General features: G+C 55.2%; 2 protein-coding genes across 2 annotated transcripts in view; both read left to right on the top strand.

The window, feature by feature from the left end:
* Positions 1-8,984, top strand: part of SLC8A2 (solute carrier family 8 member A2) — a 40,799-nt gene extending 31,815 nt beyond the window's left edge. Inside the window, exons 7-10 of the mRNA XM_032262514.1 lie at positions 1,295-1,419; positions 1,707-1,806; positions 6,330-6,608; positions 8,225-8,984. Of these exons, the coding sequence (XP_032118405.1) occupies positions 1,295-1,419; positions 1,707-1,806; positions 6,330-6,608; positions 8,225-8,601 (881 nt within the window). The 3' untranslated portion in view covers positions 8,602-8,984. The remainder of the gene's footprint in view (positions 1-1,294; positions 1,420-1,706; positions 1,807-6,329; positions 6,609-8,224) is intronic.
* Positions 8,985-10,164: 1,180 nt separating this feature from the next.
* The window catches only part of MEIS3 (Meis homeobox 3), a gene marked incomplete at its 5' end in the record, with an annotated part of 26,609 nt that continues 21,612 nt past the window's right edge, over positions 10,165-15,161 (top strand). The window contains one exon of the mRNA XM_032262517.1: positions 10,165-10,231. Within this exon, the coding sequence (XP_032118408.1) occupies positions 10,165-10,231 (67 nt within the window). The remainder of the gene's footprint in view (positions 10,232-15,161) is intronic.

The raw sequence follows: 15,161 nt of genomic DNA on the forward strand, positions 1-15,161 counted from the left end.
ATCAATAACCCCAAGCCATACCCAAACTCCATGTCCAGATCTAACTCCAGGCCTACACCAGACCCCAAACCTCAGTCCCAACTCCCAGCTCTGCCAGCATCACTCATGAGGAGCTTAACTATGTGGCAGAGGCTGCTGTGTGTTCACCTGAACCTGTTTCCTCTCCCTCCTGGGCAAAGAGCTGAACTACATTTCCCAGCCTCCCTTGCAGCTGGGCGTGGCCACGGCCTGAGTCATGGACACTAGAATGTGGGCAGAAATGTGCCCACATTCTAGTCAGGGGTCAGTGTTGATGACAGGCTTCCATCTGGGGTCACAGTGAGAGTCAAGCTCAGAGTTAGGGACCAGAATTGGGGTTGGGCTGCTGCTGGGTTGGAGTCAAGGGTCAGCATACTCTGGGGAGAGAAGTGGGCTCAGGGCCAGGATGGAGGTGGTTCCAACTTTTGTACCAAGATTGGGTGTCCTTCCCTTTCCTCACCACCTGAGACACACTCCAGGATGCTTCCAGAAATTGGATGTAGAGACCAGACCTCTGCCATCAGGGTGGCGAGGATGATGATGTTGGTGATCATAATAAAAATAGTAACATGTATTGAATATTTGTTGTGTGCCAGGCACTGTTCTAAGCACTTCACACAAATTCACTCATTTAAATCTCACAACTGGCCGGGCGCGGTGGCTCATGCCGGTAATCCCAGCACTTTGGGAGGCCGAGGTGGGTGGATCACCTGAGGTCGGGAGTTCGAGACCAGCCTGACCAACATGGAGAAACCCCATCTCTACCAAAAATACAAAATTAGCCGGGTGTGGTGGTGCATGCCTGTAATCCCAGCTACTTGGGAGGCTGAGGCAGGAGAATCGCTTGAACCCAGGAGGCAGAGGTTGCCATGAGCTGAGATCACGCCATTGCACTCCAGCCTGGGCAACAAGAGCAAAACTCCGTCTCAAAAAAAAAAAAAAAAAATCTCACAACCACCGCATGAGGTAGGTACTAATTACTATACCCATTTTACAGATATGAAAACTAAGGCACAGAGAGGCTTAGGCATTGCCTAAGGTCTCACAGCCTCCACCATGTGAACCCCAGACCCCACCAACTAAACAGCATGGACCAGCCCCTGGGAGCTGGGCCCCAGGGTTGAAGGAGACGGGGGTCAGGTGCGAGGCTGGGAGAGGTCACCAAAGAGCTTTCTAGAGGAGAAGAGAGTCTAACTATGGGGACAGGTAGTAAAGGCATGGCAGGCCCAGTTGGGTAGGTCTCCTGGGAGTCTAACCTCCATCCCTCATGCTGTAGGGGATGGGGACAGGAAGCTAACAGCCGAGGAGGAGGAGGCTCGGAGGATAGCAGAGATGGGCAAGCCAGTTCTTGGGGAAAACTGCCGGCTAGAGGTCATCATCGAGGAGTCGTACGATTTTAAGGTGATTTTCCGGGGTGTCATCTTCCTGGAGTCTGGCCTGGGTCATTTCCTTGGGGAGGGTCCGGAAATGAGGGAGCCACCAGCTTCCCAAGGGCAGGCTAAACGGGGGTCCCGCGTCAGCACCACGGACAGCACATGCCTCCCTTTCCTCCGCTTGGCTTCATACCTGGGGTGTGGAAAGTTGAGGACCCCTGGGCACAGGCTATGGCCCCCTGACCCAGGACCCCACGTGGAGCTGCCCTGGTTCGCTCAGGGGCAGTGACCTCTCCCCCACCCTCTCGTCCCCAGAACACGGTGGATAAACTCATCAAGAAAACGAACTTGGCCTTGGTAATTGGGACCCATTCATGGAGGGAGCAGTTTTTAGAGGCAATTACGGTGAGCGCAGGTAAGTGGGGAGGGAGGAGAGAGAAGAGAGGATGGAGAGACAGAGACACAGAGAAAGGGGAGAAATGAATGGAAATGAATGGAGAGACAGGCACAAAGATGAACAGGCCAGGTGCAGTGGCTCATGCCTGGAATCCCGGCGCTTTGGGAGGTTGAGGCAGGAGGTTCGCTTGAGGCCAGGAGTTTGAGGCTGCAGTGAGCTATGATCGCGCCCCTGCATTCCAGCCTGGGCAACAGAGCAAGACTCTGTATCTAAAATAAAACTACAAGCATGAGAGACAGACACAGAAATACACAGGGAGAATCATGGAGAAGACATGAGACAGAATGAATGTGCAAACCGAAGAGGGCCAGGGCGAGGGAGGCAGGGAGACGGGACACAGAAAGGGCAGAGACGGGAGAGGTGCTGGTGGGACCTGCTAGGAGGCTGGGAGGGTTTGGCTCGGGCTGAGCCAGGAGGGGTCTGGGCCTGGGCTTTCTCCCGGCATCAGATGTCAGGAGTGTGGGAACAGGTTAAATGGGGTGGCCACCCCAGAGACAGCCTGGGTTCCTCCATTGCCATGGAGACAGTCACCAGGGTACCCAGCTCTCTCCCACCTGCACGGGTCCCCACCCTCCTTGGCCTCAGACGGGCCCGCACTGCCCCCTTGTGGCTAGGGACACTATGACAGTTGGACCCACAGATGGTCTTGGAAGCCAGCACTGGCCCTTTGTGCTACGGATTGGCGAGACTGAGTCTCAGAGACAGAGGAGGGACTGGCCCCAAGTCCCACAGGGAGTCCAGAGAGGGTCCGAGGTCAGAGCTCAGGGCTTCAGTCTCTCACGTAACATCAGCGTTAAGGCCCCAGCTCTTGGGGACAGAAGGCATACAAGGAATTGTGGTTGCAAAGAAACTGGGCGAGTGGGATCAAAAGAAACCAGGCTTCGGGGATGGAAAAATATGAGACAGCAGACCTAGAAACAGCAGACTGCTTTCCCACTAGAAACAAAGTGGCATCTCCCTCTGAAGCCACATTTTTCTGGACATACTTCCGAGGAATCGTCTGGGCCCAACTCTGTGTGAGACATTGCCAGGGATACACAGAAGTGACCAAGACAGTCCTGGCCCTGCCCTCATGGAGCTTACAGTCCAGTGAGGGAGACAGACATGTCACAAGAAAGAGGCAACCCAGAGTAGTCAGGGCTGGGAAGGGAGACCCGGAGGAAAGCCCTGATGGGATTCCTGACCCAGCCTGGAAGTCAGGGAGGGCTTCCTGGAGGAGGTGGCTTCTGAGCTGACTCTTCAAATGGGAAAAGATGTCAGCCAGGGGGAGGGAGAAGACAGGGAGGATGTTCCAGGCAGAGGGAGAGCCAAGCACAGAAGCTCTGGAGTGTGCCAGATTATGGCACCTTTCTTGGTCGGGTGCCTGGTTTCGGGTGGGGAGAAGAGGTACCAGGAAGAGGCTGGAAATTGGAAGGTTCCGGACCACGGTTCTTTGTGGGCCTCAGTAGGGAGCTTGGGTGAGATTTTGAACACACTGGGGAGCCATGGAGGGTTTTGAATGGGGGAGCCCCTGGGGCTAAGAGAGCTTGTGGGAGGAAACGGGGGAGGGTGGATGGGGTGTGGGTAGGGGGTGGAGAAACTAGCAGAAGGCGGGTGTACCCCAAGAACAGTGGGGCGACAGCAAGGGGCTTTTTGAGCTTCAGAACATTCCCTCTGGGGACTCAGCGGAGACGGAGGATGAGGCGGAACTGAACAAGGCCTGAGGTGGTGGTTGTGGAGACCCAGCAGACATCGGGCTGTGGGTTTTAAAAACCGGGTGGTTAGATCAGGTGATTAGATCGGGGTGGAGGAAGAATGACAGCCATAACCCAAGTAGTAACAGTGATAATAATCTGATGATGACAGTCGTGGCCCTATCATGTCTCTTTTTTTTCCTTAATGTAATCTTACTCTGTTGCCCAGACTGGAGTGCAGTGGCGTGATCTCGGCTCACTGCAGCCTCCTCTTCCTGGATTCAAGCGATTCTCCTGCCTCAGCCTCCCGAGTAGCTAGGATTACAGGCACCCGCTACCACGCCCAGCTCAGTTTTGAATTTTTAGTAGAGATGGGGTTTCATCATGTTGGCCAGGCTGATCTCAAACTCCTGACCTCAAGTGATCTGCCCACCTCGGCCTCCCAAAGTGCTGGGATTACAGGCGTGAGCCACTGTGCCCAGCTGACCCTATCATGTCCTGAGTGCCAGGCATGGTTGGAAATGTGTTTCCTCTGTGAACTCATTTAATTAATGTATCCTCAGGGTCTGTGTTGGCGCTTGCTCAGGTCGCACTTTGCCCAGCACGTGCCTTTTGGTTCTCTGCTGTGCGAGCACAGAGCTGTTGGAGGGATGAGGGAGAAGGGCAGTTCTCGCTCCCTTAGGGGATGAGTCGGGTCCCACCCTGAATGTAGAGGTGCTTTTGTATTTCCTTTACCTCCCTTCCTACCGTAATCTTTCTGGCTGGAGTTGGCATGGAGCATTTCTGAATTTCCCCCAGGCTCCAAAAAAGGCCTTCAGTAATGACACCCGAAACAATAGTGATAACACGAGGTGTCCAAGTTGCCGTTGACAGCACTTTGCATGAACCGACTCATTCGGTCATCACAGGCTTCCCGTAAAGCAGGTCTAATTATTTATCACAGCTAGGCACCCGGAATCCCAGAGAGGTCAGGACACCAATTCAGGATCCAGGGTTGGACACCAGAGAGGTGACTTCAGAGTGACAGACACAACCGCAAGCCTCCCTGTAGAGGGGAGTGGCTGGGTTGGCAAGCTGAGGCCAGAGTCCACAGAATGCCCAGCCTGGGCGTGTGGGCCTGGGTTTGAATGCAGTGCAGAACCAGGGAAGGATTTGGAGCAGGGCAGGCAGAAGCCCAAATTGGCATAGTGATGTGATGATAGCAGCCCCCTCCCTCCCTAGGAGCGTGGCCTCCCTGCTCTGACCGCGGCCATATCTTACATCATCTAGGGAAGCGTCAGCAGTGACTGCTCAGGAGTCACGTTCATTCTTATCGGCGTCCTTCCAGATGTAATGCGTGGCACATTCCAGTGTGGCCATTCAATCTCGTTCATGGCTTATGCTAACCAGCGTAGGGTAAGGTAAATGAAACATTGCAATAGGGCTTTCAGGTTACAGAAGCCACCGCAGGTCGGCTGGGCACGGTACCTCATGCCTGTAATCCCAACACTTTGCGAGGCTTAGGAGGGCAGATCGCTTGAGGCCAGGAGTTCGAGACCAGCCTGGCCAACATGGAGAAACCCCATCTCTACTAAAAATACAAAAGAAAATCAGCCAGGTGGGGTAGTGCACACCTGTGATCCCAGCTACTCAGTAGGCTGAGGCATGAGACTCACTTGAACCGGGAGGCGGAGGTTGCAGTAAGCTGAGATCATACAACCGCCTGGGTGATGGAGTGAGCCTCTGTCTCAGAAAAAAAAAAAAAAGTCACTGCAGGTCAAATTAGGTCACAACAGGTGATACAGCTCTAAGCATGAGGCATCCTTTACAAAGCTCAGAAAACACATCTGTAACCCAATGCCCATATCAGGAAAGGCAGGGCTTTCCAGAAACCCTTTGTTATCTCCTTGCCAGGCTGGGTCAGATGGCCACTCACGGGAGGAATTCTGGCAAAACAAGCATTTAGCTGGGGACATGGCAACTGCCAACTGCAAGGGATTCTGGGAAAGTGAATACTGTATTTTTACCTGAGGCCATAGCTGCTGCTGGCCTCAAGGGTTTCTGGGAAAGTGATTAATTTTGGCTGGGTACCTGGCCCTCTAGCTGCAAGGGATTCTGGGAAAGCGAGTACATTTAGTAGAGCCTGTGGCTCTGGTTAGCTGCAGTGAATCTGAGGAAGTGACTATTTCTAGTTGTGGATGTGGCTTTCAGTAGTTGTGAAGGCCTCTGGGAAAAGGAATATTTTTAGCTAGGGGTATGGCTGTCATTGGCAGCAAAGGGTCCTGGGAAAGTGGATATTTCTAGCTGGGCCTCTAGCTTCAAGGGGTTCTGGGAAAGTAGCTGCTTTTAGCTGCTGACTTGGCCACATTTATGTGCAAGCAGTTCTGGGAAGGTAAATAGTTTTCACCTTGGCCCATTAATGCTCCTAGCTTCAAGGGATTCTGGGAAAGTAATGGTTTTTAGCTGCTGACTTGCCACATTTAGGTGCAAGGGATTCTGGGAAAGTAAATATTTTTCACGTGGGCTCATTCATGCTGCTAGCTTAAAAGGATGCAGGGAAAGTAACTGTTTTTAGCTGCTGACATGGCCAGACTTAGGCGCAAGGGATTCTGGGAAAGTAACTATTTTTCACCTGGGCCCATTCAGGCTCCTAGCTTCAAGGGATTCTGGGAAAGTAACTGTTTTCAGCTGTTGCCTTGGCCACATTTAGGCGCAAGGGATTTTGGGAAATCAGTTCATTCTGCAGGACGTGCTGTCAGGAAGTTACAGGCCTCTGTAGGCAAGGAAGGGAGTCTGGGTGTGTGCCCCAGCTGGGTCGTGTGCCCACAGGAGACGAGGAGGAGGAGGAGGACGGGTCCCGGGAGGAGCGGCTGCCGTCCTGCTTTGACTACGTGATGCACTTCCTGACGGTGTTCTGGAAGGTGCTCTTCGCCTGCGTGCCCCCCACTGAGTACTGCCACGGCTGGGCCTGCTTTGGCGTCTCCATCCTGGTCATCGGCCTGCTCACCGCCCTCATTGGGGACCTCGCTTCCCACTTCGGCTGCACCGTTGGCCTCAAGGACTCTGTCAACGCTGTTGTCTTCGTGGCCCTGGGCACCTCCATCCCTGGTAACACCCCGGGAGACTGCGGTGGGGCAGGCTGGGTGGGGTAGGATCTCAGATGAGCCAGGCAGGGGCAACACAGGATCCTGCCGAAAGGAGGTGGGAGGAGTCACACAGCGCCCATGTGGTGGCCTCAGAGAAGTACGGAGGTGGGGCAGGGTAGAAGCTACCCAGCCAGTCCCTAGATCCAAGATGTGGATAGAATCCTCCCCAAAAGCACCCAGGTGGAAGGTCCCATAAAACAAAGGTGGCGGGAAACACTGGGAACCTGACAATGGATTTCATAGAGAGAAGGCAGCAGGGTAGGGAAGAGCCAGCTGTGGGGAGAGGGGTTCCTAGGAAGACATTGGATGTCGGAGAAGCCAATCAGTGGATTCCTTGGAAACAAGCTGATGCCCCATCCCCCAAGAAACCAGACAGAAGAGCCCATGGAACTATGTTAGGGAACATGACAGGAACCGGCCCAGTGAACCTAAAAGTTTTTTTGGGGGGGGATGGAGTCTCGCTCTGTCACCCAGGCTGGAGTGCAGTGGCACGATCTTGGCTCACTGCAACCTCTGCCTACCAAGCTGAAGCGATTCTTCTGCCTCAGCCTCCCGAGTAGCTGAGACAACAGGTGTGCACCACCACACCCGGCTAATTTTTGCATTTTTAGAAGAGACGGGGTTTCATATTGGCCACGCTGGAGGTGAATTCCTGACCTCGTGATCTGCCCTCCTTGGCCTCCCAAAGTGCTGGATTACAGGCGTGAGCTGTAATCCCAAAGGAAGGGGCTGTAAATCCCACAGAAAGATAGTGGGTCCATTGAACTAATACAAGGCACATAGTAGACAGGCAGCACTTCCAACCTAATGCAGATAGTGCAACACATAGAAATCGGACAGCGAGACCCACTTGAAAGCGGGCAGTGGGCCACATCGGAAGCAGGCAGCATGTCCTATAGACAGTAGACTGTGCCGGCCAGGCGCGGTGGCTCACGCCTGTAATCCCAGCACTTTGGGAGGCTGAGGTGGATGGATCACCTGAGGTCAGGAGTTCGAGACCAGCCTGGCCAAGATGGTGAAACCCCATCTCTACTAAAAATAGAAAAACTAGGCTGGGTGCAGTAGCTCATGTCTGTAATCCCAGCCACGTTGGGAGACCAAGGCAGGTGGATCATCTGAGGTTGGGAGCTTGAGACCAGCCTGACCAACATGAGAAAACCCGGCTCTACTAAAAATACCAAATTAGCCAGGCATGGTGGTGGTGGACGCCTGTAATCCCGGCGACTCGGGATGCCGAGACAGGAGAATTGCTTGAACCTGAGGAGGCGGAGGTTGCAGTGAGCCAACATGCACTCCAGCCTGGGCAACAAAGCAAACTCCATCTCAAAAAAAAAAAAAAAGTTGACTGAGAGTCCCATAAAAATCAGGCAGTGAGTCCCACAAACAGCAGGCGGCGGTTCCAGTGGCGAGCAGGCCTAGGCGTGGAGATGGACTTCGCCTCTTGGGTGGGGGTCAGGGCTTTAAACCCACCCTGCCGGCAGAAAGCAGGCGACCGGGGAAGGCCGGGAGGGAGCAGGCGGATGCGCGCCCCGGTGGGTGGCGCAGAGCCCCTCCGACCCGCGTGCTTCTGCCCCGCAGACACGTTCGCCAGCAAAGTGGCGGCGCTGCAGGACCAGTGCGCAGACGCGTCCATCGGCAACGTGACCGGCTCCAACGCGGTGAACGTGTTCCTGGGCCTGGGCGTCGCCTGGTCGGTGGCCGCCGTGTACTGGGCGGTGCAGGGCCGCCCCTTCGAGGTGCGCACCGGCACGCTGGCCTTCTCCGTCACGCTCTTCACCGTCTTCGCCTTCGTGGGCATCGCCGTGCTGCTGTACCGGCGCCGGCCGCACATCGGCGGCGAGCTGGGCGGCCCGCGCGGACCCAAGCTCGCCACCACCGCGCTCTTCCTGGGCCTGTGGCTCCTGTACATCCTCTTCGCCAGCCTGGAGGCATACTGCCACATCCGAGGCTTCTAGGGCCTTGCGCAGAGACTCGGCCCCACCGCCCGCCCGGGGCTGGGGTGCTCCGCCGAACCTGCTCTTGGACCCTGGTCTCTTTTTCCCTCCAGACTCAGCCTCCCCTCCTGGGACTCGGCCTCCCTCTCCACCCAGCTCCGGGCTTTGATCGTCCCTGTCCTCTGTCCCCAGTAGCTCAGCCTTCCCTCTTCCTTCTCTGGAGCCTCCCCAGTTCCTCCCCTGCGGTGACCCCAATCTGGCCCATCCTGTCGGTGACCATCTACACCCCTGGGAGAATTTCCACCCTAGTCCCCTCCCCAGGAAGCCACCCCCAGTGACATCCTGAGGATTTTGAGGAGGGGGCAGGGAGAGACAGAGTTTCACTCTTGCCCCCGCTGGGTGCAGTGGCATATCTGGGCTCACTGCAACCTCCGCCTCCCGGCTTCAAGTGATTCTCCTGCCTCAACCTCCCGAGTAGCTGGGATTACAGGCATGCGCCACCACGCCTGGCTAATTTTGTATTTTTAGTAGAGATGGGGTTTCTCCATGTTGGTCAGGCTGGTCTCGAACTCCCGACCTCAGGTGATCCACCGCCTCAGCCTCCCAAAGTGCTGGGATTACAGGCGTGAGACATCGCACCCAGCCCATCCTGGGGATTTTAACGTCTCTCTCCCTGGTCACTCAGACTTTGGCTCTGCCCCCAAAGTCTCCCTTCCCCTAGTGACCCCCCTCCCACCCCACCTCACCCCATGCCCCAGAGCCTCAGAACCTACCCTCCCTGGGGAACCCTCGAAGGAGGCTCTCACAGACTGTCTCAGATCCCAGCCCTTCCCCACAGCCCTCAGGGAGCTCCGCTCAGCCCCGGTAGGGAGGAGCTGTGGGTGTGCAAGCCACACACCTTCCAATCCCTCTACTCGGGTTCTCGGGAGGACACTCATTCTCCAGGCTCGGAGACGGGAGGGGAGAAGTTTGGGGTTTCAGTCCCAGAGCTTAGCTGGAGGAGGCACATTTTGAACCTGCAACTTCAGACATTCCAGCGCCCCCACTCGCCCTCCACTACCTCTGAGAGCCCAGCCACGCCTTGGAGGGAGGGGCCTGTGTGTGTACATAGTGTGTTTGGGGGAGGGGGGACACGGGAGGGTGCATGTCTTGGGAAAAGGGGGTGACAGACTTAACTTTTGAGAGGGCAGCAGACTCCCTCAGCCATGAGAACCGGCTTTAGGGAGGAGGCCGGGAATCAAAGGGAGTCAGCTGATCTCCCCTGACAATCTGGAAGGTTCATTTTGCCCTCAGTGCCAGCAAATCCGGGCAGGACCCTCGAAGAGGAGACCGAGGGTCCCAGAGGACCAATGCTACAAGCCAGCAAATGCTGCCACATCTCTGCCTGATGGGGGGTGGGGGTGGGGGTGGGTGGGGGGATGGGACTGGGCCAAGAGATCTGGGTGGGCATTTTTAACTTTGGAGGCCATCCATCTTTGGTAGGCCATCTGCATTTTCTTACTGTTGATGTTTCCTGCCCAAAGGACACATTGGGCAGTGCCACCCACTCCTTGGGCCCCTAGGATGACCCAGCTACCCCCATAACTTTCTGCTTCCCACAGATTTTCAGCATTCTATCGTCCTGTTGTGCTCAGCCCCAACCTCCCAGACCCGTTACCCACTCTCCTTCTCCCCCAGCTCATCAGCATCAGTCGCTGTCTCTTTTCTGTGATTTCTGTAAAAGTTGCCATAAAACTTTGAAATTCTGCCTGAAAAAGTCCCGTGGGAAGCTGGGATTCAGGAGGAGGGGGCTATTAAGGTTTCTGACTGAGATGTGGGCCATTTTACCCACATCTGTTAAACCAGGTAGTCCGGGATTTTGCGGCCCGCGGGTCGTCTGCAGGACGCCCCCACATCCAGCAGCTGCGCTGCAGTCCAGCCGCCAAGCTCTTCAACTCGCCACGCCACCATCAGTCATGAGCTTCCTCTAGCCACGACCCCATCCGTCAGCCTAGCTCCTCCACTAGCCACACCCCTATCATCAGTCAAGGGCTTCCACTAGCCACGCCCCCACCGTCATCTTAGCTCTTCCACTAGCCACACCCCCATCCATCAATCTTGGGCTTCCACTAGCCGCGCCCCCATCCGTCATCCTAGCTCCTCCGCTGGCCACACCCCCATCCATCGGTCTTGGGCGTCCAATAGCCACGCCCCCACACGTTAATTATACGGGTTTCCACTAGCCACGCCCCCGTCCATCAGCCCAGCTCTTTCACTAGTCACACCCCCCACTCAGCAGTCGCGCTTCAGCCACGCCTCACTGCTTCAATCACGGGCTTCCACTAGCCACGCCCCCGTGCATCAGCCACAGACTGTTCTGTTCCTCTTTATGAGGCATCCTGGGAACACGAAATAGAAAGATGCTCAATTGCCTGAGCCAAAGAGCTGGGATTGATGGGGTTTCCTAAATAAAGCAACTAATTTTCTCAGATCCTACAGGAAGAGGGTGTGTGTGTGTGTGTGTGTGTGTGGGTGGTGCCAAAGGACACAGCCTGTGTAAAGGTGTGCAGACTTGTGAGATAGTGGCTTTTTCAGAGCCCTGCAAATGGTTATCATGAACAGGGTATGGGGTGCGTCGGGAGTGAACTTAAAGACAAATCCTAAGAGACTTTATCAGCCACACTAGGGAGCTTGGAATTTATCCTAAGAGCAAAGGGAACCTTTGGAAGGGATTTAAGTAGGAGAGGGAGGCAGGCGATTGATATCACCTGATGTATTTTAGCAAACGTTCCTCCTGGCTACTGGTGGCTGGGAGACCAGGGACGAGGCTGCAGCAGGGACAAGGGCAGAAAAGGAGGTGAGAGAAGAAGTAGGGGGGTGAGAAGCGGATGGTGAGAAGGGAGTGGTTGAGAGAGAATGGATGGGGCTGGATGAGGGAGTTCAGGGAAAGCATCCTGGCAGGAGAGAGGTGGTGTGTTCTTTCAAACGGAGCAGCCAGGGGGAACTGGGTCAAAGGGCTGCTGAGGAGTGGGCAGGGTTGGGGAAAACGATGGAAGGTGCAGTACTGCAGGGCTACCAGCAGAGGGAGCAGTTGCCATACCTGGGCTAGAAGGGGTGAGCAGAGGCACCCAAGGGTGCAGAGACGTATACCTGGGTCTGTAAAGAGTACAGTCACCGCCAGCCCGCGCTGGGGAGTGGGGCGCGGGGGAGGCTCAACCTCACTCCACCCCCACCTTCCAGTCTCCTGCCGCCGCCTCCCACTGGCCGCACCCAACCGGAAGTCCCATAGGCCCGCGGCGTGGTGGCTCATGGTCCTAATCCCAGCATTTTGGGGAGCCAGAGCGGGAGAATCGCTTGAGCCTAGGAGTTCACGACCAGCCTGGGCAACATAGTGAGTCCTTGTGTCTACAAAAACTTTAAAAGTTGGCCGGGCGCGGTGGCTCACGCCTGTAATGTCAGCACTTTGGGAGGCCAAGGTGGATGGATAACCTCAGGTCAAGAGTTTGAGACCAGCCTGGCCAACATGGTGAAACCCCCGTCTCTACTAAAAATATTAAAAATTAGCCAGGTGTGGTGCCGTGCACATGTAATCCCAGCTACTCGGGAGGCTGAGGCAGGAGAATCTCTTGAACCTGAGAGGTGGAAGTTGCAGTGAGCTGAGAACAAGCCATTGCACTCCAACCTGGGTGGCTGAGCAAGACTCCGTCTCAAAAAACAAAAAAACCCAGAAACAAACAAAAAAGTTAGCCAGACCTGGTGGCATGTACCTATAGTCCAAGATACTTGGGAGGCTGAAGCAGGAGGACTGCTTGAACCCAGGAGGTTGAGACTGCTGTGAGCCATGATTGCACCACTGTACTCCAGCCTGAGTGACAGAGCAAGAGCCTGTCTCAAAAAAAAAAAAAAAATGACCTTTGGCTTTAGGCTTTGATGAGTGAGAACAGAGAACAGGTTTGTGGAAGGTGTTGGGGCAGAAGGTGCGCTGATTTGGTGATCTGGAGTGGGAGGTGGGAAACTGAGTCAAGGAGAGTCCGGATGCAAGGAGGGGAGGTTTCGGGAGGAGCAGCAGGACCCTGACTACGGGGGCACAGGAGAGCAAGTGAGGCCTGCGCTAACAGCAGCTGGCAGTGATGGGGACTCCCCCCCCCATGCACAATCTCCTTAAACCCACCACAGGTTCTGTGCATCATCCCATTCCACAGAAGAGGAGGCTGAGGCTGGGAGAGGTGAAGCAATGTGCCAACATTTCACAGGTAAAAGGGCAAAGATGGGACAGGATGCGGTCCAGGGTGCAGAATGGGACAAGGGACACCTTCATCTTAACAAGCGCAAAGAAGTGGGGGTGTAGAGTCTGGGTGTAGGAAGATGAAAAAGGTCTCAGCTTCAAAGAGGGATTACAGGTGTTTGCGGCAGCTCACACCTGTAATCCCAGCACTTTGGGAGGCTGAGGCAGGTGGATCACCTGAGGTCAGGAGTTCAAGACCAGCCTGAACAATATGATAAAACCCCATCTCTACTAAAAATACCATAATTAGCCCAGCATGGTGATGGGTGCCTGTAATCCCAGCTACTTGGGAGGCTAAGGCAGGAGAATCTCTTGAACCCAAGAGCTGGAGGTTGCAGTGAGCTGAGATCGTGCCATTGCACTCCAGCCTGGCAACAGAGTGAAACTCCATCTTAAAAGAAAAAGCGGGGAGGTGGGTAGAGTCTGGGCACAGGAAGATGAGTAAGGTCTCTGCTTCAAGGAGGGACACACTGAGAGCTTGGGGCTTGGAAAACATGAGGGCTTTCGCACCTGTCCGCTCACCTCACCTGGAAGGTCATGAGTCTCACCTGGAAGCAAAAAGTTCCATGGGGTCAACTTAGGAGTGATTGACATTGTCCTTGGCAGCAGCAGAGCCTAGCGGCAGACCTTCTCTGTGCCTCCATTTCCTCATCTGGAAAATGGGCGATGATACTGGTAACAGTTCCTATGTCACAGGGTTGTTGTGAGGCTTAAATGAATCTATATTAGAATAACAGGCCAGGTGTGGGGGCTCATGCTTGTAATCCCAGTACTTTGGGAGGCCAACTTGGGCAGACTGTTTGAGTCCAGAAGTTCAAGCCCCTCCTGGGCAACACAGTGAGACCCGATCTCTACTAAAAATCAGCACTATCCAGGCATCATGGTGCACACCTGTAGTCCTAGCTGCTCCAGAGGCAGGGGTGGGAGGATCACTTGAGCCCAGGAGGTTGATGCTGCAGTGAATTGTTGAGACAGAGAGAGAAGGAGAGACAGAGAGAGATGGAGAGACAGAGGCAGGTGGATCACCTGAGGTCGGGAGTTCAAGACCAGCCTGGCCAATGTGGCGAAACCCCATCTCTACTAAAAGCACAAAAATTAGCCGGGCATGGTGGTGCATGCCTGGAGTCCCAGCTACTCGGGGGGCTGGGGCAGGAAGATCACTTGAACCCAGGAGGGGGAGTCTGCAGTCAGCCGAGATCACACCACTGCACTCCAGCCCAGGTAACAGGGCAACACTCCCTCTCCTTTTTTAAATTTTCCTCCAAACCCCCCTTAATTTTTTTTTTAAAGGAAGACTTCCCCTCCAGGGAATCAAACCCGGGTCACGACAATGAGAGTGCCAAATCCTAACCACTAGACACCAGGGAGTATCAGCCTCCCTGGACTCCATCTCAAATAAGTAAAAATATAAAGGCGGTGTTGAATGAGCAGGTCACCCTGTGGACAATGAGGTCTTAATCCTGCTGGGGACCTCTCAGGGGACTCTCAAGGTGCCCCATGTGAAGACCTTGGCTTATGTATCCACTAGCTCCTGTCTGCTGGCTGCCCAGGCCTCCTTTAGGGGGGCTGACTTCCAGCACTTTCCACCCTGGCCTGGAAATCAGTCAGGGAAGGGTCGCAGGTGCTAGAGTGCCAGCTGCCGTTGGGCACTAGGGGGTATGAGTGGGTCAGAGACAGCCTCTGCCATGATTACCTCCCAGAACGGGAGGCTTACTACCTCCCTCTTCCAGTGAGGCAATGCGTGGACACCAGAACAGCACTGACTGTGCCCAGGTCACCCTCTCTCCTGGACTGATGCCCCCAGCTCCCTGCTCGGCCTCTCCCCGGGAATCGGGAATCAGATGGGCTGGTACCTGGCACCTCCTCTAGGTTCTCCCATCCTGCTGAGGATCGAAGTCAGACGCTAGGGAGGACTTCCAGGCACACAAGGCCAGGGACGGGGGAGAAAGGGGTGGGCTCCAGGCTCCAGCATCTCCCGAGGAACCTCCGTGCTCTCCTCTCCCACATTCGCTCCCGTTCCTTGCCCTCTCCCTGCAACTCTCTCCCTGGGAAGTGCGGGGAACGTCATGGATGGTGGGTTGGAAGGGGCAGGTGGGGTCAGTAGAGGGGGCATGGACGGTGGAGGGGGTAGAGAAGGGGCATGAGAAGAGGAGGGAAGTTGGAGAGCCAGGCAGAGAGCCAAGAACAAAACATAGGGCCAGGGAGGCAGCAGAGACAGAGATATAGGCAGGACGCAGAGACAGACATACAGGCAGGACGCAGAGACAGGCATACAGGCAGGACGCAGAGACAGAGATACGGGCAGGACGCAGAGACA

Source organism: Sapajus apella, unplaced genomic scaffold (genome assembly GCF_009761245.1).
Source record: "Sapajus apella isolate SASKATOON/1434 unplaced genomic scaffold, GSC_monkey_1.0 scaffold130, whole genome shotgun sequence".
In the NCBI taxonomy this organism is placed as follows: Eukaryota; Metazoa; Chordata; class Mammalia; order Primates; family Cebidae; genus Sapajus; species Sapajus apella.